This window comes from Coturnix japonica, chromosome 3, assembly GCF_054131305.1.
Source record: "Coturnix japonica strain WE chromosome 3, WE-NBRP24, whole genome shotgun sequence".
Taxonomy (NCBI): domain Eukaryota; kingdom Metazoa; phylum Chordata; class Aves; order Galliformes; family Phasianidae; genus Coturnix; species Coturnix japonica.
In genome coordinates this window covers 62,836,796-62,859,929 of record NC_140665.1, presented here as the reverse complement: position 1 = coordinate 62,859,929, position 23,134 = coordinate 62,836,796, and the positions used below count along the sequence as shown (strand labels likewise).

The 23,134-nt window shown below is 41.2% G+C and overlaps 1 protein-coding gene across 11 annotated transcripts in view; it reads right to left on the bottom strand.

Annotated features, from left to right (window-relative positions):
• FYN (FYN proto-oncogene, Src family tyrosine kinase) overlaps nt 1-23,134 on the bottom strand; it is a 125,335-nt gene that overhangs the window by 32,891 nt on the left and 69,310 nt on the right. For 7 of the 11 annotated variants that reach the window (XM_085541824.1, XM_085541826.1, XM_015858717.3 and 4 more), the window contains 4 exons: nt 19,332-19,466; nt 5,068-5,325; nt 4,411-4,507; nt 905-1,003 (listed from right to left, as the gene is read on the bottom strand). In XM_085541824.1, coding sequence (XP_085397950.1) covers nt 905-1,003; nt 4,411-4,507; nt 5,068-5,314 — 443 coding nt within the window. In that variant the 5' untranslated portion in view covers nt 5,315-5,325; nt 19,332-19,466. Of the gene's footprint in view, nt 1-904; nt 1,004-4,410; nt 4,508-5,067; nt 5,326-8,573; nt 8,655-19,331; nt 19,467-23,134 lie in introns of all 11 variants that reach the window. The other 4 variants (XM_085541822.1, XM_085541829.1, XM_085541827.1 and 1 more) reach the window with 2 other exon arrangements.

Genomic DNA, 23,134 nt, shown 5'->3' with positions numbered 1-23,134 from the left:
TTTGACTTACAAAGTGACAGTTTAGCATTCAGTATTTTCTGTGCAGTGCAAATATAAAACCTCCATGGAAGGACCACGTATAACCATTCTACTGTGATTCTATAAGACTTTCAAATTTTCAATACCTCTTTCCTTCCTGCCACAATTAATTGGTAGTTTTTCTGTTTGTTTTTTTTGTTTTGGTTTGTTTTTCTTATTCTGTTTTTGTTTTGTTTTCTTTTGGTTGATTGGAGTTTCACAAACAACTAAGACAAAGCTATTCCAGATGATACTTAGTGTCCTTATAACTCAGTTATCAAAAAAACATCAGTGAACTACCGAAAAAGTAACCTAAGGTACAGGCTGCAGTATCTCTACAGCAGACCCCATGGCCTTCTGCAGAACTGATTCAGATGATGCCCACAAGCCACACTTTGTGCCATGGCCATATGCAGACATGTGAAATACTCCAACGTAACACTGGAAATAATATAGTTACACACATCACTCTATTTTTTTGCGTAGATGCGTCTCATTATGCTGCCTACTGTACGCTTAGTAGGCTTTCAACCTCTTGGAAGGTACTTGTTGGTAAAATGTTTAAGTCTGCACACCAATTGACTCCAAACATTTTTGCAAATTGTTTCAGGAAAACTGAGGGCACATTTCTCTTGAAATTAGTCGACACTTGAATAAAGAAAACAGACCAGCATTCCTTAAGGTTTTCTTCCTTTGTTTTGACATTGAAAAAACACTGAGCTTGTGCTTCTTTTGTTACTAATTACCTAATTATTTATCAGTGCAGTCAAGAACTGAAATAAAAATAATGTAAGGCATCTGAAAAATCACTGCAATCCATCAAAACAAACTTGAATCCCCTTCTAAAACAGCACTAATGGGTCTTTATGGTGAAAAGAAAACATACTCCTCTGCTTGGATGGAATCGACTGGAGCCACATAATTACTGGGAATGTAACCAGTTTCGCCTGTTGTCAGGGACCGAGCCTCCCACCAGTCTCCTTCCCTGCAGAAAGAAAGGTGAGGAAAAGTGAGAGAGAGACACAGCTGTAGGGACAATGATCTGACTGCTAACAGAACTGGCAGGTGGTAAAACTCTCAGCAGCTCCTCCCTGTATCAGGGTGTACTTTGGAGAGAGTTGCTTGCATCTCAACCACAAAAATCTACATTTTTTTTGCAGCTATTATTATTTCAGCAGTGATTAGTAACGCAGCCTTCTGAATGGAGCATAATGGCAGGTTTGGTTATGGTTGAATTTGAACTGGAATATTGAAAACTGTCTCCATAGCAATTATTCTAATACAGACCCTTGAGAGAGCTTATAGGAAAACTGCCAAATGGAACTCTGTCACATCCACTGCTGATTCTAATGTGACATTCAGACTTCCACAAGCATAATCCATCTGAAATCCCAAGACATCAAAAAACCATCTATCAGCACGGAGATTTAGACCGTCCTTAAAGATAACACTTCATCCTTTAGATTCCTTCTCTAGGTCACCTGGAGGAGTTATCTTAATTAGCAAAGGACTTAGCTGTGTTTCTGAATAGCTACAACCTCCCATTCTTCAATGGCATTTCAATATTAAGGAGTCCATGCTGGACAATCTTATGGCTTTACTCCATTGGGTTCAGCATCAGTTTTTGTCACACACCTGTTTGTACAGTCAGGTACACAACTGCCCTTCAGACATTGCACATCATTGTAGAACTCACAGCTTTAACAGATAATATTGCTTAGCATTTTACAGGACGCAGTGATTTGGAATTTAAGCAATTTGTATTTAGTTCTCAGCCCTAATACCCCCAATGTCTAACTCCTACTGCCAGAAACAAACGTTCTCTTTTCTATTTCTGGACTGCTTAGAAACTCATTCTCAGTTCCTCTCTCTGTCACTAATTGAAACACATCAAACATGGCCAGAAAATCCAGCCTCTTCAGTAAGCAAACAGTCACAGAAATCACATTGACTGGGCTATCAGAAATAGGCAGAAGAGGCTGTGTGAAGGTGAGCTTTTACTTTACATTTTCAACTCCACTTTCTCTAACAGCTTGAAAGACTATGGAAAACAACCAGAAAACAGTTGTGATGGTTCAAAAAATAATGTTTCCAATTCTACAGCTCAAAAAGTGAATAAGAACTAGCTTTTGTAGATGCTGGCAGTTGCCACTATTTTAATACACATTATGTACATTAGCATGTCAGGCAAATGGCCCTGTTTGTGTTCCTAACTTTTCCAGCTGAAGTGCTAATGCTACTCCCATATGCTGCTGTAGTTGATTTCTGAGAGATTATGCCATACGACTGCTGATAAACAGTCCAGCTCCTTCACAGCAGTTAGAAACAGCCAGCAGAACCGCACTATTATCACTAACTCCCATTTCTTCTCCTTACTGCACAGACAGTCCACTAGATGGAGGTATCTCATCGTATCTAGGGAGGAAAAAAGAAGTGCCCTACATCAGAGCAACATCAAGAACACCCCTCTCTGCTTTGGCAGGGAAACCTAAAATCTCTCAAAGCACTGCCAGAAAGGAGGAAGAATAGTATCTTTTTTTTTTTCACAGCTAATTTTAGACACCCACCTGACAAGCCCAGGTTAGGAGAAGACTACTCAATGGAGCTAGTTGGGGCAGGGCAGGGCAGGGCAGGCAGGAGTGGCAGCAGAGATGGTGATAGAGGGACGTTTCTGGGCTTTGAAGTCAGCCCCTGCTCAGAACCACTCCAGAAAAGGACCACTCCTGACACCATATTGCAGGGATACCCTCTGTATAGTCTTGCTGACCTGAACTTTTCACCCAGAGCTCAAATCAAATTTCATTTGTTCAGAGTTATGGAAAAACCTGCTCCCCTCAAAAATTCCGGAAAAACTGGTTTAGTGCACTTCTGTGCTTCCTGGTTGCAAGCAGCAGAGGCAGACTCTAAAAAATGGGCTGCTTTCATGTTGTTTCTGATAGAAGTGATGAAACACTCTCACACAAAAGCTGTCTTCTGGAGATTCCCAGCCTTGCTGTCAGTACTCCAGGGGTGTGGTTAGGTCCAGTGGCTCAGCAGGCTGAGCTGGGAACTGAGCTTCTAAATCCCTACAGGAAAGTCAGTAGATGTTTGACTGTTTTCCCTTTTTCCTCTTAAATAATCTTCCTCCAGGCAGTAACTACGTGCATCAAAATGCCTGCACTGCAACCACCTGCAATCTTTCTGTCCCACTGACTCCAAGTGTCATTGCATCACAAGCCCCCTGTGAGCACCCCCTAGTTTCATCAACTGGTACGTGTAAAGAATTTATAATAAATGCAATTTCTACTCGTTTCAAGTTATGACACAGCTCACGTAACACTGGGAAAGCAGCAGGCAACATGAAAAAAAAGGGATAATAGGTTAAAAAAGAATTTTTTTCCAAAGGGTAATTTAAAAGTAGAGAGGTTTTTAAACTGCTTTTCTCTCTACAAGTTGTAACTGAAGTTTCTGTGCTTTCATCTACATCAAAGCTCTTCAGCTCTGTGGCTTCATGAAATATTCCACAGAATTACCTGATTTAAAATTATTATTATTTTTTTAACTTTAATTCACATTGAGCCAACTCCAGCCTTGGAGTCATTCTATTAAAATTAACAGGACTTGCACCAGGGATGATGTTGCCACACTGCCACACTGTATAAGAAATAAAGATGAGAAAAATATCAAAAAGCCTCTAAAAGATACACATTTGGCAGTAAACCCATTTCTGCCTGTACATGGTAGCAACACTAAATGTAATACTTAGCCTTCAAATTTAAGTTCTGAGCCAAAAAATTACAAGATGTTGTGATATAGGTCAACAGCACAGTGATTTTCAGTTGTTATTTTTAAATTGCTTTGGGATTTTCTTTTCCTCTGGACAGGTAATAAAACTAATTTTAAGTTGATGATTTCCAGGATGAAAATGTGGCTTTCATGTGAAATGCAACTGTACAGCGATGTGTTTTCACTTCACTTACTAGCAAGCTCAGACTGTATCACCTCCTTTACAAGAAGAACTATGACTTTTAAACCTATGTTGACATGCAAGTCTGTGCAATTTCTCCTCTGTGAATTGGTTTTTAGCTTGTTCCTGTGCAGAGACACTTGCATCAGCTTGTAGAAAGTGCTAATACAAGTCCTGTAGAATTTCTATTACTTCTGGTAAAGCTCAGAACTGGTAATTTCAGTTCTGAACGTGTAACAAATGCTTATTTTTGAAACAAAGCTGCATGTGGTTGAGGTTTTGTTTCTCTAAAACCAAGCAAAGACAAGTAAATAAGCAGAGTAAAATCCCTACATATCTCAAATATCCAACATTATGTTTTACAAATAATGTAGGAAGACAAATATAACTGTCAACATTGTAAGTTTCAAAATATTAAAAAGCTTATTTCCAAGCCTAAAACTTACGAGCTGTTAAGAATTTGAAATTTTTCTCCTTTGTGAAAACTTAAGTCATCTTCTGTTCTTGCTTCATAGTCATAAAGTGCCACAAAAAGAGTTACACCTGAAGAGGAAGATAAGTGAGTTACATTCCATCACCAAAAGACAGAAGGGAAAGGAGCCTCACGAGGCCAGGTGGCTAAGCCAAATGTAAGCCATTTCAATTGTTGAGGAGCAAAATAAACTGAAGCCTCTTGCTATCACCTCCTGCTAATTCTTGTGGGCACACCACTTCCTTCAGTTTGTAGAGTTAGCACTCCTCTTGGTTTGGTGGCCACACACAAAGCAAGCATTTCAAATAGGCAAAGGGGTTTTTAAGAGAGTGTAGACATAACTACATCAAGAATTTCCCATTAACCACTTGAGGTGGCTTAGACCACACTTTCCATTCCCTGGTAGAGGGATGAAGTAGACAGTTGGACACGTATACATAATTTCTCATCCCCCAAGTGAACTCACATCTGCAAGCTTGCAAGGGTGGTGATGAGGACCCAGCTCCACTTCAACTTAAATCTTTGCAGTAATTAATGAGGTAGCTTTACCCCAAAGCATGCAGCTGTGACCCTGGCCTCATAATGTGATTGATACTTAACAGGTGCACCAAAACAAGACTTTGTAACTCACCCGTTCCTCCTCTTGTACGCAGCGTTCCTGTGTGAGAGGAGGAGTTGACTCCACCAAACACCGTCAGTCCTTGGCCTCCTGTGGCATGGAAGTTGTTGTAGTTTGGAATTGAAGTCACACCGAAGCTTGGATAGTGCTGTGGCGTGGGATCTGTGCCATAGCGGTAGCCTGAGCTTTGCGTTAAACTCCCATCCCTCTCGTCAGTCAGTTTTGTTGCCTCTTTGTCCTTACATTGCACACAGCCCATTATCTAAAATCCTATGGGAGAGAGGAAAAAGAGAGATATTAGCACACTTATGAGCACAGGTCTCTTTCAAACCTACTTGTGATGAGGATCAAATTAAGTTCACTGCTCAAAAGCTAATTTTTGAAAACAAAGAAACCCAACAACCTGCTTGAAAATAGACAGCAACATATTGGGAAAGCTCATGACACATTCTTCCTTACCAAGGCCAGAGAAGGAGGCCCTACCTTTTCCTATTGCAGCCTCAGATCTCTGACCAGCCTTTCCAGAAAGCTGCCTGCATGAAGAAGGTGAAAGAAACCTCTCTTGCTTGCCCTTTGTGCCAGGGGAGAATAACCAGAAGGCAAAGCCACAGCCAAAAAGTACAGCTAGAGCTGTTCAGGTCTGCCTCCAGAGCAAGGCACTCACTTAACTCATTGTTCACTTCTGACATTGCCAACTATGCAAGAGCTCCCTTCATGTAAAGGCAGCGTGGCTTTCATTGTCGGAGCTCAATGTGCCAGATAGAAAAGCAGATACAGTGAGCCAATAGTTACAACACAGGAAAGGAGGAGTGAACTCAACAGATAGCACATTTGAAACAAAAGTAACACTCCTTTATGCAGTTCTAAACTGAAGGGTAAGACATCTTGATGCCAGATACTGGGGCAGCTGAAAATATAAATGAGCTGAGAAAGCTGAGAAAGTTATGGAGGAACTAACATGGTCTATGAAGACAGCCTCAAAGCCCAGGTCTTTGACACGGGGAAAACAAGAATGTACACTTCAGATAAATCTGATATACAGTTCTTAACTCTCATAATCTCATACTCAGCATCCCCATGGGGCAATACCAATGCCTGGGGTAATAATCTCTTGTAGTTAACTGCAGACAAGTTAGGAGCCTACTTCTGTGTAGGTACAGGGAAACAGAGGATGAGCCTCCACATTTAGACTCAGCCCTCAGAGGTCAGCTCTGTTACCTGGTGTTATTTTCCCTCCATAAGCTCTAATGTTGAATTAATGTACTGGTGCTACTGAATTCCTTGCTATTGATGCTGTCTGAATCTTGGAACAAAACCAAGGTTTCTGAAGTCGAGGATGATGGATCTAGGGAATCAGATACCATCTGCATGGACCCTTAATCTGAACAGGTGCTGCAAATCCTACATGTAGCTTGGCACAAACTGTGCTCTAGACACTAACACTGAAAAGAAAAAGCAGTGGCAACAGAAAAAAATCTTAAAAAAATTGAATTCCTAGGCATACTTTCTCCAGAACATATAAGCAGGCAGGCAGAAAATGCACAGCACAGAGAAAAAAAAAGTATAGCAAAGCACATTTTTCTCCCCTTATTTCTTTTCGCATTTCAGCCAATATCCGTCACTTAGAGTAAATAAAAAGCATATCCTTTTTCAAATATCCTCATTTTTCTGTAGCTGCCAGGCTGGCTATTTTGTATGCCTTACCCCAATATCAACACAGGAAATTAGTTTTGACAAACTCCTGGGATTCAGAAAAAGCATATTCCTCTGCTGCTAATGCTTGAAAAATTATGCAGTAGCTCCCTGTTGTCTGTGACAGTTCACAGACACCTAGATACCCTCTCCTTAAGTCTAACCTGCCTAATTAAAAACCCCTTCTGTTGAAGGGTATTTTCCACAGTTTGAAGATACTGTCAATTATTCTGCAAGCCTCTTCAGAAAAACAATTTTCATTTTAATATATTTCCCTGAGCTATGCTGCTTAGCAGTTAGCACACATTTACTACCTTTCAATCCTAGCTCACTTTGAAGGTGTTCTTTTCACTGTTCTCCATTTCTATGAGATATATCAATTACCCATTGGTGTGCCCTCACCAAATCTTCAGAGCTGGGGCTGGAGATACAGAGTTCTATGGTGGGGCTTGAGATTGTCCATTTCTGGGACTGGCAACGACCCCAGGGGATCCCACAGAGACCACAAAGGGTGAGAAGGTGTCCAAGTCATCTTTCATAGTATCACAGAATGGTTTGGGTTGGAAAGCACCTTAAAGATCCTCTAGTTCCAACTCCCATGCTGTGGGCAGAGCTGCCAACCACCAGATCAAAGCCCCATCCAACCTGGCCTTGAATGCCTCCAGGGATGAGCCATTCACTGTGAAGCCTGTGCCAATATCTCACCATCCTCTGAGTGAAGAATTTTTTCCTTATACCTAATCTAAATCTACCCTCTTCATGTCCTATCACTGCGTGCTCCTGTAAAAAGTCCCTCTCCAGCTTTCTTGTAGGCCACAATGAGGTCTACCTGGAGCCTTCTCTGGACTGAACAAACCCAGCTCCCTCAGCCTTTCTTCCTAAGCGAGGTGCTCCAGCCCTCTGAGTATCTTTGTATCCCACCTCTGGACTCAACAGCTCCACATGCTTCTTGTGCTGCAGGCTCCAGGCCTGGATGCAATGCTGCCGGTGGTCTCTCATAAGCAGACCAGAGGGGGACAATCACCTCCCTGACCTGCTGGTCATGCTTCTTTTGGTGCAGCCCAGGACACAGTTGGCCTTCTGGGTTGCAAGCACACATTGACAGCTCGTGTTGAGCTTCTTATCAAACAACACTCCTAAGTCCTTCTTCTCAGAGCTGACCTTAATCTATCCTCTGCCCAGACTGTGTTTGTGCTTGGAGTTGTCCCAGCGCAGATGCAGGACATTGCATTTGGCCTTTTTGAATTTCATGAGGTTCGCACAGGCCCACAGGTCCAACTCTCAAGCGTGTTCACGTCCCTCTGGATTGCATGCTTTCCCTACCTCTAGTCTATTAACTTTAACACTCAGCTTGGTGTCATCCACACTTCGTGTGAGCAGTGAATAACTCTGTACTGTTTTTGCCCACCTAAAGGTAAAGCTTTCCTGGGTTCTTTTGGATCCTCGGAGACACAAAGGAGCACAGCAGAATCACAAGGAGAGCAGTGGACCTGCAGGATGAGAGCTTGTTGCAATGCAGTCAGTACAAGGGTAGCCAAGCGCAGTGTGTTGAGTTGGAGGGATGAGTCAGGGACTTGTTTCTTGGACCTGAGCACAAGAAGCAAGACTCAGGCAGCTGAATAAATGCTGCTGCACAAGGTGATGCTGTGAGGGAAATCCCCTATCAAGAGACTCAGATGGAGAAGAGTGAGCTACTGAAGTGCTCTGATTAAAAGCTGCAAGTGCTGGCACATACATTCATTCACTTCAAACCAGTGGAGTGTTAATGTAAGCTTTACTATTTAATGCAGAATCTCAGCAGCTTTTTTGTTGGATTGAAACCTTACCTCCCTGTGAAACTCTATCACCTCCTCCCTCTCCCCCTCCAGCTCTCTCTCTCTCCTCTTACTTGTTCCCATGTGTTTTCACTGGAAAAAAGTAGAAAAGAAAGCGAAAGAATGAAAGAAGTCTCAGAGAGTACTGGGGAAGGTAGGGGCAAGAAGAGATTTTCTTGTAGCTGCTGCTTTTGCAGACATGAAAATATATGTATGAGAGAATTATTTTTCAACTAGCACTATCACTCATTTGCAAACTTTCAGCTGAGCAGGTTAAGATTTCCCACAGAAATTTGGGAAGATTTCACGTACCAAGTCACAAGAGCCATCACAACCCTGCACGCTTCATTTGCTCATTCAAGTCAGTTGATGAAGAAAAAGCTAAAACAAAATCTTTCAAAGTATTAATTCTGAAAAAGCGTATAAAGCAGGAGATAGCACACATAAGTACTAATATTCTTAGAACAAAAATAACCATTTGGGGATTTCTTTTTATAAGGAATAATACAAATAGAAAAGCAAGGAATTATCACTGTTTTGAGTTTTGTTTGGTTTTTTTTTGCTCCTTTTCTCTGCAATGGCAGCATACAGGGAGGGAGAATTTGATGCAGTTGGTGGCTGACAGAAAGGCTTTTTTCTGTCTGTTGCCCCTTTCCACTTTGTCAGTGTCCAGACAATCCAAGCATAAAGACTGCTTGAATGTATTCCCTTGTAAAACGTAAGAGATGGTGTTAATGTGCATGTAACTTTTCGAGCCAACTCCTTTGAAGTTGTCTATTCCTGTCTGAAAGACTCCAGCCAACTACTTTATATCATGGAGAGTTTGCTAAATGTGAGAGAATACATGTGTGAGTTCATGCTTCAAGAGATTTCAGCTAACTCAGGGTTTTCATAGACAATAAATGTAAACTCCATTCAGCATCAGTCTTCACATGAATGAATGGAGTCCAAAAACTGATCTCCTTCAGTATCACAGAGAAGGCATTTCACATCCTAAAGCCTCCTCACCCCACATGTCAGCACTTGGAGCACTGGAAGGCTGGAGTTATTTAGCCAGCACTGAGATCATCAAACAAAATCTGGAGCTGTTTCACACTGAATTCTCAGGAGACAAGCACATAATATTGTTCATCCAACATGCTGTGCAACTTACGGTAAAGGAACAAGATTTTATTCCATGTCCATTAGGAAAGGCCTCACTTCTCAGATCTACAAATTATAGAGTCATACAGGGCTATCATAATTTGCCACTGATTTTCTTAAAAGGTATGTAACCAGCCTGATTAAAATTAACTTTTCCAATGCAAACATATTGCTTTTATTTGTTTACAAGATGCATTTTTATGGGCAATATAAAACATGTGTTTTCATGAAAATATAAAACATTTACATAGTTTCCAAGACTTCCTTAGAGACAAATGAAAATAACCATTACGATATTTGCTTCTCCTCTTGTCCCTCTTATATTTCTTGGACTCAACATTTACACTGCAAGTGATCCAACATCAGCCTAACCGGAAGAGTAGTTTCCTCCCACGTGGTGGAAACATTATTTGACAAACATATAAAGGTAATTTTATTGTTATTAAGTTTTTATATACTCATGGCTCCTTAATTATGTTCAGTGCAGTTCTCTGTTTGGTGATAAAGTCTGGGAAAAGTCCAGGAATATGAAGAAATGCTCATTTCTTGTACTTTAAAAGCAAAATGTACGATATATGAAAAATGAGAAGACAAAACGTGGTCTACTCAAGCTCCTGCAGTTGCAAACCATGAAGGAGAGATGGATGGGAGGATAAGTAGTGTAAATTCAGAGCCACACAGCATCAGAAGCTTTCTGAATTACAGCATACACAGTACAGCTTACTGACTTACAGTACCTGTTTCAGAACCTGATTTTTTTCTCAAAAAAATAAACTTCAGGAGCAAGTGTGTCCTTAAAACGCTTGAGGGGGCTACAAGGGGAGATGCAGGGAAACATCTACTTGTTCTGCATGCTCACATGTGCCGTGGGATGAAGAGACGGGGTGAGTGCAGAGCTGGGCTCCTCTTTCTCTCCACAGCTTTCTGTGGAGAAAATCTCTATTTTCGGGAGAACTTCTTTCAGTGAGAGATATGAAAGGGAAAGACTGGTTGAATGGTAACTGTCAACTGTCTTTTTCTGACCAAATCTTACAAATCTTGACAGGAAAGCACCAGCAGGAAAACTGAATTAAAAAACAGTCATGTTGAAAAGGAATCGGAAGAATAAAACCTTTGGCTTTTATTCAGACTCTGTGGTACTTGCTAATCAAACCAAGGCTTGCATCCAGCATGGCACTGAACAAAATATTCCCTAAGGGATATCTTCTTGGTGTTTCATGTTTTGCTGAAAGCACCACAGCATATCAGACTGTGACATCAAATAAGCCAAGTTTCACGAGTTGCAGTAGGATTTAATATTCAAAATGCCACATTCTGGGAAGAAACAAAAAGAACAGAAAAGGCTTTCCAAGAATAAGAACAACGGGAACTTTTGAAAAGAGTTCAGCTTTCTGTGGAATGCCTCCTGCAGGCCAGAGAGAGGGAATAATCTACACAGAAATTTACCCTGAAGTTGGAATTGTTTTACTTTTCACATCACCATCAGTAGATCCCTGGAGAGAAACTGAGGGAGTATTTTCAAACACAAGCCTTAGATGCATTAAAAAATTCAGTTTTCAGAGAAGTCTTGCTCACTCACTTTGACTATTACAACAGGTCATTAGGAAGGCAGCCCAAGATGGGCAACAAACAGGCACTTAAAACTTGTCCTGCAGAGAATTTTCAAGCTGTTTGCTCAATGACCTTTCCTTGAATTAGGTGTATGCTGATAGTAGCATTTTGGATGCCCAGAATCTGTTTTCAGGGCAACCTGTGGAATAGCGCTAAAAGTCTGGTCAGAGCATACTGGACCATTGCAGATTTGTTAGAGGACTGCCTCCAACCCAGCTTGACCAGTGATTTAGCAACTTACAGGAGTCAAAAAGATACAAAAAAAAATGTTGCTATGTGATAGATTTGGCTTAGTGTTAAAAGATGACTGGGGATTTGTGTAGACCTGCAAATCTACATGTGCTCAGCGCCTTCCATACTACACTAAAAAATGGAAATCAGAGAAGATGCAATCCTAGCGCTGGATTTTCTGTGGCGATTAAGAATATGCACATACACAGTGTGGTATTCCTGAACAATAGGCCTGAAACAACAGGGCAAGACTTTTGAGTTGAGCATGTAGCAGGATCAATGTATTCATTGAAACAGCATTTTCCACAAGAAAACAGCACTGAAAAATGCTTAGGCTGCTTTCATTTGGTTTTTGAAGGGAGTCTTTTGAAGCTCCACGACCAGATTCTCCTTCAGTGGGCTGAGCAGAAAAATCTCTGCATTTTAATTGCTTGTTTGCCTGCAGCAGCCCCATGCCTGGCAACAGGAGCAGGCAGTGCTCAGTGTCAAAGAACTTCCATCACAGGAACAGCGGGAAGAATGGTTTTAGATGAACTCCTGCTGCCATACTGCTCTGACCCAAAGCAAATGCCTTTGACGGTGCTGGAGCGCCCTTGCTATTGTTTCTTGTTGGCATAAAGTTGCTGTAGAAGTCTTGTGCAATAAATGTCAGAAGCCCCTCTGGAGAACCAGCAGCTCCCATGGTCATGAGATCAGTAGGGCTGGCAGAGAGCTTTGGAAGGCTGCTGTCTGTCCTGCTGTTCCTCCCCACTGTCAGCATGACTGGGACATGGCCTTGGGAATGGTATCTTCCTGACATGACAGGCCATGTTTAAGTTGCAACATGTCTGCAAATATAGCTTGCCTTCCCTCCTTGCCCATTTTGGGATCCAAGATAAAAGTCAATTACACAAAATGAAGATTTGTGCTACTTCTTGTGTGTTTAGTTTCGGGCAGCCTTTGAGACCAGAACTAGCAAAAAGAAGTGCAAGATGAAGGATTTCAATGAACTGCAACTGTACTTACATTCTGTCAGCGGCTGAGAGCATGATTCATGGGGCAGAACCACTGAAAGCCAGTGATGAACTTTTTGACAGATCCATCGTCCTTCTGGTCACACTCAGTGGGTACAGTACAGTATCTTTCCAGCCCCTGTGTAGCTTCGAAGTAAGAAAACTAGCCAGAACTAGGTCACATTTACTAGAAGCCAGAGAGGAAAAAGGAAGTCAGTGCTCCAGTTGTGCAGGAGAGACAAGAACTGTCTCTATGCATGGTGCTGGCTGGAGGGCCACTGCTGTGGGTCTGGCTGGAGGCTGGCTGGGGAGGGTTACACGCCAAGGCCAAAAGGAAATGTGTTACCACAGTGTGACTGCAATCAAAAGCTCCCCGATGTAACTGATGAAAGAGCAGGACACGAACCCTCCCAGCCGCCATCAAGAAACACACTCTGCCACCCTCCCCATTTCCTAACTTCTCTGCCAGCCAGCTGAGTCCATGAATGTTACGGCCTTGTCTTTTTCAAAGTACAGCAAATTCTTTTCCATTCTGTGTGATACACTCCTTCCAGGAATAAAAAAAACAACAACCCAGAACAGAACATACAAAGTAATTTAAAATAGTCTCACCCTGCAATCTCTTAAAGTAGCAGTATCTGAGATACACCCTGTACAATGTCAGGGTACTCATTTCTTTAAAAGAAGGATGCCCTAGGAAAGCACAGAATGGGAAGATTAGTTGTGAGGAGATGCTCTCCCTGTTTTTTTTCCTTTCTTTTTCCAGCAACAACCAACTTTCAGATGCAGTCTAAAAGAAAGAAGTTTACTTACAGACAAGCAGATAAGTAATGCCCACAGGTTCTGCATTCACACTGAAGAGCGAGTCAGACACAAACCTTCAGCTAGGATTTCTTTCCTTTTTGTTGTTCTTAAGATGAGTTCAGGAAAACTTTAAAATGAAGGCAGCAACTACACACAGTGAACACACAGCTTACTCTGCAGTGAAAAACACAGAAAGGATGGGTCTGTCCTCGGCTCTGGGTAACACTTAAGAAGACAATGTAAATTCAGTAGCATGATTTCAAGCTACATTCCTCCTTCATCAAGTTGCTTGTGGTAGCTCTATTCAGCAGCTGAGAGAAGTGGGTGGATGGCCTGCATAAGCATTTTGAGCAAATGTGCCTAAATTTTAAAGTGCCTTTTAAGTATATAAAATAGAAATCCTGTATCAGAAGAACAACTGCTGCAAATGTCAGAAGCATTTTATCTTGGAAAGAGAAGAAGTGAAACAGTGTCTCCACTGATTTCCTATTTCTTTCCCCCCCCACCCCAAGAGAACTAAAAGATGATTGCAGGTTGATGCACACTGTTCTGATTTTTTTTCCCCTCTCAATTCTTATTTTTAGAATCTACTCAGGATTAATGGGTGTTCATCTGATTCACAGCATGGGAGCTGCACAGAGGGGAACTGAGTGTGAATATGGATGGACAGGGAAGAGAAGGGAAGGGGGGGAGGTGAGGAAATTTGGCCTATTTGCTTCTTTGAAACATATAAGAAGCATAGAGAAAGATTTTCTCTTATAAACAAAAACAAAAAACACCACTGCTGCCTCCTCATCCCTCTTTTCCTATGCACAAATCTGCCTTGCCTGATTGCTGGTTTGTGACTGATGAACTCAGTGTGCTGTGAGAGCAACAAAATGTGAGCAAGCTGAGTCTCAAACAAGGAAAGGATATGCTTTGTGACCATTTAAGACTGCTCCTTCCTGAAGGGGTTCACATTTCACCTAGGTTACTAGGTTACTGCTACTATTTTAGAAATGTTCCTTAGATTCCCTATTCAACTAGACTCTCCTTCCTAAGCAGGAGCAAAAATTTGCCTGAGGCCAGATCACAAGAAATCTCCAGTCTTCTCACCAGAACTGCAAATGGCTTTAGCTACAACAGTAAAAAAGAAAAAAAAACAACAAACCAACAAAAACCTGAAGAAGGAAACCATGTGGTGAAAAAGGCCATTGAACAACTGGAGCATTGAAGTCTGAGTATGTCAGTAGTGGAAAGAGACTACAACTCTGCCTACACTGACATAGAAAAAAAAAAATGGTGTGACAAGTGAGACCTATTTTCTCAAATCTAGCTGTTACCACTGTGGTTTCACTGCTTAACAGCTGAGTTACCTTAGGTAAGAGTACTGGGTCTGGTTGGGATGGAGTCAAGTTGTTCACAGCAGCCAGTCAGTGGCCATGTTTAAATTTGCCCAAAACAGGCTGATAACACACCAGTGTTTTAGTCTCTGTTGAGAAATGCTAGCACAGCATCAAAGCTTTCTCTGTTTCTTACCCTGCACCCCCGCAGTGAGTGGGCTGGGGGGAGGCAGCAGGCTAAGAGGGGACACAACTGGGACTGCTGACACAAACCAACCTAAGGGAACCATGCTCAGCAATAAGGGGGGGGGGGGGGGTGAATTTTCTGCAAACAGCTGTTGCTGTGAGGCTGGCTGGTATTGCTCTGCTCGTGGGAGGTGCTGAGGGAGTGCTTTTGCATCACTTGTTTTCTTTTTATTTCTTTCTCTTATTAAACCGTTTATATCTTGACCCATGAGCTCGCTTGGCTTTCACCCTTTCCTGCTGGGGCACAGTGACAGGGTGGGTGCTTAGCTGCTGGCCAGAGTTAGTTCACCACAGCAAGCAATGTGGAAGTCTGGTTGTACCCAGCCTGGAAAATAACTTCAGAGTTATACAGGTTAAAACACATCAACCAGGTCAAGAGTTGGGATGCAACCTGGAGATAAATTTGGATTCATAGATTACATACTACCATCTCTTCCATTTTGAAGAGAGATTATGAAATCTGGAGAGAGAGTGCAGGAGGCTGAGACTGCAGTGAAGAATACCTTGGAAAATGGGACAGAGAAGGATACAGGTCCTCACTGGCACTGTCACATACGGAAGAGTGGCAGAGACAATGTATACAGTCCTCTGCTGTCCAGCTACAGTTCCACTAAGTCCAGTGATTCTCAACTTTGTTTCGCCAAGGACGCTACATACTGCAGGTCACTTCTAACAGGCAGAGAAGGTTAAGCTTCAAAGTCATCAGATACCAGCTAAAGGCCATGAAAATATATTCTGTTGTGATGATGTGCATTTTCCAAAGGAAGCTAGAAAGCAGCTGCAGGTTCCTTCCACATTGATTAAAATACTTAAGTATCACTAAGCATATGGTATGCCTGACTTAATGATTTATGTCTGTTCTGAGGGCAAGTAAAAGAGAGAAGGATGCATTACTTTGATTTCATCGTGAACCTGAGGTTATTTCACATAGTGCTCTGGGAATGATCTTCAAGGGATACTCGTGTAGTGACTCAGCTACAACTCAGAACCCTGTACTTTAGATTAAAGCTAATGCAGCCTCATCAGTGCAGCTACAGGAGGCCATACTTTAATCCTTCATGGCCTAAGTGGAAAGTCACATTGAAATAATGGACTGAATGGCAGCTGTGGATATTTAGGTTATGTGTCAGGGGTGAAAATTCTTTCTATTGGCAAAGACAACAAAACAGCCCAAGGCAATGTGAAAGCTAGACATCAGACATAGAACTCCCTATGCTCAAAAGGATGGACTAGTCTCTTTCAGCTCATTTTTCTATGACTCAATGAGTGACAAAAACATCAGATGCAAATATTTTTAATAGTCCCCCCTTGAAGCCAGAAGAAGTGCATTTTCATTATTTAATTTACTACTTCTTTCATTCTAAAAGTTTATATGTTTAAGAGAAGAAACTGTGCTTTGAATGTGGCCTATGAAGCAACATATCTTTGCAGAGGTCTAAAAACACACCTGAAGACCCTGTTAGCCATGCAGAATGGAGTGTGGACATTTGCCTGTCATGCAGGATTATCTTACAAGAGTGTTCCTTGACCTGTGATCCAAGGGAGCACAGGGACCCAAAAAACCTCAGGTGGTCCACAAGCCAATAGCACATGCATGAACAAGCAAATGCACGTCCACTGGACCCTGGCAGTACTTTGCAGATGGTGCTTGAGGTTCCCCTCCCAATCTCTGCATGCTCTCCCCAGTTTAACTGGTTCTCTGAGTATGAGGTTACAAAGCAGTGACCCAAAGGGCCCCTGATGACACCTCCAACCACCCACACCAGGAAAATGAATAAGAGCACTGCAGAGCAAGAGGCAGACAACAGAGATTTCTCTGTTTCTTTGTATTTGAGATACAAAAGGGGATGAGCAGAACTGGATGATAATCTGGAGCAGATAGGCAGGGTTTCATTGGAATTGAGTGCCTTGTGACTACATAACCTCTTATCATTCCAGGAGATCTGGAGATCCTGTCTGGACATCCTTCTCTTCCCTCTGACCTCACACAAAAAGACAAAACCTTTAAGACTGTAGAATGTCATATTAGTGGATTATGGGAGTAGAGTGTTGTAAAGAGAAAGTGACCTCTCAGTAGGAAAAGAATACACACTCCATAGATCAGGCTGGTAAGAGAAACCAGATTAAATAAGCAACCAAAAGCACATTCAGCACAAAAGCACAGTATCAAGCAGAACATTAACCAAAGCAGAACTTTTAAGAGGATGACCTTTTTCAGCTGTTTATGTGCTAATTACAAGTATCTATAAAAATGGATAATACCTTTGTCTGCACAGAGTAGCATTGCAAATGCCTGGAAACTAATGGCTAGATTTTGGTTATTAGAATTTTAAAAGGAATAGTTGTAATGAACTTAAGAAGTTCAGTTGGGAGAGGGGAATTGATTCTTATGTCACACATCCTATGTGTCAAAAACAATGCCTGTTTGGCTAAGAACTTGAAAGTAACCTTGGATATTTATGAATCAAGATACATTCAGGTTGAAGTATTAGCTGGTATGTTACAGATAGCTGAAATCAAAGAACAGGAGAGGACAACTGACTTCTTCAGTTCCTCTTGCCAGTACGCTGACCCTTGTCAGTGAGTCATACACAATACAGGCCTTGCAGTATGAAGAGGAATGGAGAACTCATAACCATGATCAGAGTTTCAACAGCAAAATTACACAGCACACTGCTAAATCCCTTGGTCACCCTGCCACATCAAGCACAGTGGAACTTTGTGACTTGCTGTATGCCCCAGACTGGGAAACCAACACGCGGGAGCAGCAGTGCTTGCACAAGTGCAGTGTCATGCTGGCCATATGACTTAGGCGGTTAACAGAGGAACTAGACAGTCCTGACTGTTAAATCTTGTCTCAGTAGAAGGTTACTTGTTTATAGTGAAAAGGACTGAGCCTTTCTTTGCAAATAACTAACACAGTCTGCAATCAAATACGAACCAGTAGAATTTTAGACAATACATGAACAAACACTGTTAATCTATACATAAGTTAAAAACAATGTATGTTTCTGAGAGGCATTTTCACAGAACTATAGCAAATGAAAGTTAAATCAGGCTGGAGACAGAATTTAAAGAAAATTGTTTACATCTGCATATGGTTTAAAACATTTCCTAAATACCTAAAATGTTACAACCATGAAAAGAACACTACACTAGATAAAAATAACATACAATGAAAAATCCAACAGCTGGGCTTACCAGAGAAGTGAAAAAATATGTGTTATATATAAAACCAAAACAGGAAGAAGAACTAAGATAATAATAAGATAAAATAGAGATTGCATAAAGGATGCAACAAGGTACTAGGAAAAAATGAAAACAGATAAAATCAGATTTGTGACTTTTCATTCTAATAAGCAGATTATGAAAGATGGCTCCTGAACAATAAAAGTGGCAGAGTAATTCCTAACTATATGTCAGAGGCAGAAGTTATTTAGTAAACATTTCTGATTAGGATACAGGTAAAAGTCCTGGCGTTATTTTTATGATCATGACAAAATAAGTTCCCACTACAGCAGTGGTACAAGATTCTGGATGTTTCAAATTTATTGTCTCAGAAGCTCTTGGAGAGCTGCTTTTGAGCTACTGCTGCTGCTTCTAAAGTAGTTCTGGGCTGCTGGGAAAGTACTGGGGGCGAGAAGGCGGCTCACACTGGGTCAGTGTTTAAGAAGGAAACAGAGTAATTACAGGCCAGTTGACTTGTTTCCAGGATTTTGTAGAGGTTAGAACAGCAAACACAGGACTAGATTAATAATATATATGCTTTAACAAATCTCAATAATTAAAGTCAGTCAACTTGGCTTTAAGAAAAACAGACCCCGTCAAACTAATCCGATGTAATTTCATACAACCATTACAAGTTCACTTGATGAAGGCAGTGTTGTTGACAGTATTAGAAGTCTAAGTCATTTGACTCAATCTGCAGAATATCAAAGAAATTGAATGCTTTGTAGTTCATGTGGAATTTGCTCCATCCATCCATCCATTCAGAGCAGGCCTCCATATATGGAGAGCAATATGTGCGGTCACGCAAAAAAAGTCAAATATATCTTATGATGAAGTCATGTCTGAGTCCACGGACATACTAGATGTAGTAAAAAGGTGATAAATGAAAGAAGTCCAAGTGTAACTGTAAATGGGAAACTATCAGAGAACAGACGGGATTCCTATTGGCTTCCCACAGGAACTAGTGACCATTTGTTTGCTATTTAATAGCCTTATCAGCAACACGGATTAAAGTTAACTAATTACAGTTAGATAACAAGAGTGGGGACAGCAAAAAAAACCCCAGACAAAAGTACAAGTCTTAGACAGAGCAAGAGGAGATCAGAAAGATGGGAGTGAGCAACCAGTATAGATGTTAATATGGCCAAGTGTAAAACTGCTGTATTAGAAAAAAGAATAGAGGCCATACTTACAGGATGAGAGGGAGAGAGAGGACTCTATCCTCTGAAGCAGAGACTAAATATGAGATTGGGTGTCCTGGTGGGCAATCAGCTGAACATGGATTCCAAATGAAACGCCGTGGCCAAAAGAGCTAATGCAAGCCTCAGCTGTAGAAACAAATGAAAAACAAAAAGATAAGTACATAGGTTATAGTAACTCTGTATTTGTCTCTTGTTCCTCTTCTGCTTGGATAATGTAGCAGGTTCTGCCATTTATTTATTTATTTATTTATTTCCAAAATTGTTGAAAAAAATGAAGCAAGTTCAGGAAAAAAAGACTAAAGCACAGAAAACAATGAAGAGCAGGAGGCTTCATTATAAATAAAAAAAGGTTAAAGGAAAATTTGTTATTTTGTTCACAGCATAGACGCACTCATGTGGGACACAAATTTGATAACTGTAGGGTCTACAGCAAAAGTAGAAAACTCACTGGAACTGGAACAAATCCAACCCAGACTACAGGGCTTTTCTTTTAATACTAATGATCATTTAGGGGTTGTTAACCACTGATTAACCCTTCACATCACATGTGACGTACTGTCCACCTCTGCCAAGCTGTGAAGATGATCATGCATGATTTAAGGATGAACATCCATTCGGCTTTGGTTAGCAGAACCATTAGCAGACATCTATGGCCTGCAAAATGTTGGCGGTCACAGGAACAATCAAAGCATCCGTGTCCTGTGTTTTCAGTATAAATATTGCTCACCCCTCTTCCATGTTAGGAATCCTGACAGCCTTCCTACTCATGGCACACCTAATGACTGTAGGGAAAGCTCAGTCTTTTAGGGCTGAGGTACTGTCTTAGTTTAGATGGCAGTCATCCTTTTATAGGATCTGCAGACATCTCTCTCTGGATTGCCACCACTTGGCTCCACACAACACTTCACTGCACAAAGTTGCTGACAACTGAGATGACAGGGAAACAACTTTCTGGAAATGGAAGAAGGTTGTTACAGCTCTGTAACAGTCTTTTCTACCCTGTAGATAGTTCATCTCCCAGCTTCATCCTTTCAGGATGAACTAAAGGACCAGCTACTCCAGGAAACCAACTAATGTCTCTGAGAAGGCACCTCCCAGCTCTTTCAGGACATCCACACCTCCTTTCCCATCACCTGCTGACAGACCAGGATGCCACCAAGGAAGCTTCTACTGCTGTGTTCCCAGGCTGGATGCTGGCAGGTGGGCTCATAAGGACCTTGTGCTCTGTGTAGGGCAGTGCCTACTCAATTTGCTTCACATACAGCCTGTCAATATCTAGATTCGGTGGTTTTTAAGGACACAGCACAAAGTCTTTGTTCATGCTGCCTGTCTTAACCCAGGCCTCTGGCCAAAAATATTAATCCCATCAATGTGGGGGAGGGACAAAGGCTGGGGAATGTTTGATTTGTGCCAGCTTATTTTAAGCTTCTGGGATGAACCCATTTATGATCGAATGCTGCAAAGTACATTCTGCAAATAATACATAGAATAATTTCAATTACTTGAGCTCAAACTTAGTTCAAACATGCCGCTCTGGAGATTTTAAAGGCATTATATTACATAAAAATTTCATTATAGTTAATTATTCATGACTCTACAGATATTTTTTCCATTCAATAGATAGGAAAAGAACATGTTTTCCAAACTTTCAGTCCCTTTCACTAATTGATGCATGTTAAAACACAGCACTACCTACTACTAGGTTACAAATACAGAGGGAACATCCCATCTTATGTAAACTGGTCATGGTACAGAACATCTGCAGAGTGAACTAAACTAACAAAGCTTGTGAAAATGTCAGGGTAAAAAAGTTCCAGCCAAATGTGATATTTATGTACCTATATGCACACACATTCATACACATGCCACCACCAAACCAACTCTGCTAAACCTGGTAAGCCTATCAATGGATCTCAAGGCTCAAAAATGTGTGACTGGCAATTCTTTGTTCACTAAAGAGCAAAAAATTTGGAAAAGTCGATCTTGATCAAGATGGCAGAGCTTCTAACAGAAGATGAATCAAAGCTGGATAAAGTACAGTCCGAGTAGTGCATTTTTTATACCTTATTGTTTGCTGTCCTCCCACATGCATTTTTCTCCCACTTTCCTCTGGCACATCCCCATCTACATCCTACAGTACTAGGATGTCCTGCTAAGCAGTTGTGCATGCGTGTTTTTTAGGCCTTCTGAAGACTTGCTTATGTGAAAAATGTGCTGTCTTTCCACTTAGACTACAAACACCACATAGCTAGAATCCCCAAATTTACTTCAAAAGACAGAGTCGTTGTGTTAAATTCCTTAACATAAATGCATAGAGACTACATAAAAGCAAATATCTTTAACATAAGGACTGACAAAAACCTTTTTGAAATATTAAAGGATAAGCCAAATGCTAGGATTGTCCTTTTACTCCAGACACACACAGAATGAATTAAATGGGAGAAGTGAGACTAATGATTTGCCTCTGTAACTCACCCAGGCCAGACACAGTGATGCTATGGAAGTTAATGCAATGAACCCCAGAAGTGTCACTTTCACGAATCTCAAGAGGCATCATTGACCTGAAGCTGGCTGCAGTTTCTGCCCCAATTCCAGTTTAATGTATTCTAGTTTGACCCTCAAGCGACAGTGTTGCCAGAGAACACACTAAGAAACAAATGCAGGCAATTGCTTTGACATAATTGTTTTGGACGCAGCCAGATCGAAAGTGCTGATGTAAACAGAGACTAGAAGAGGGTTTTACCAGGTCTCCTCTCCTCACTGAGGAAGACAATAAGAGAAAACAGAGCACCACCTAAAACCCAGCCAAACATGCGCTCACCTCTCAGCAGCAAAACTAATACATCTCACCTAAGAAATGGATAAATTAGATAAACACTTCCAAAGCATCATATATATATACACACAGCATTTGATTTATAGTTTAAACTTACATGATTTGTATATTTAATTTGTTCTTTGTACATGACACACATCTGTTGCATGGATTACATTAATTTTAAACCCCAGGAACAGCATAATTCAGTCCTTTATGATCACAGAACATTGAAAAGAGTTACAACACAACTCCCTCCCCTTAAAGCAAATTGTTTTGCTTCCCTTTCTCTCATTCTTCCAAACTTTGAGGGGCTGTATGGATCTGCTGTCAACACTACGGTCAAGGTGACACGTTTCTGCCCTACCACTCATTGAAACACCCAAGCTCACGCAACTTTGAAGCTGCATAGTTTGTTGTTGGAGAGCACTGAAGTGATGCTTATTTCTTTGCACAGGAACTGCAAGAAGAGAAGCTGAGAATATTTTTTTGCAAAGGAAAGATGAATTATGGTAGGAAACCAGATCAAGGAAGCTTAAGAATAAAAGATTCAACTAATTGGTCACAGATGCTCCTGAAAAAAATTATGTTTGAAAGACAAAGAGAAAAGAACTCACAGCAATAGGGTAGGTTTTTGGAACTCATAAGTGAAAACACCAAGGTGGAACATGGCTCTTCCCTCAGACTTATGCAAAGAATATAGCTCAAAGAAGCAAATCCCAAGCTGATCCTCTCTTCCCTCTTTTACCTCATTTCCTAAGATAAGTTTCTATCTTTGCTACTTTTAGTTCTCCTTTTCTCCCAATCTTCCAGCTCCCCATCAGCCCATTCAGGCAGATTGTCTGTAACGGTATCACACAAATAGCAGATGGGTTTCTCAAGGCTTCCCCTTTCTGTATACCCAGAGTACTTCCAGCAGAGAAAGTCTTCTGAAGAAATTGATTCTCTCTTCCCTTTTCTGCAGTTACTTGTGTGGGTC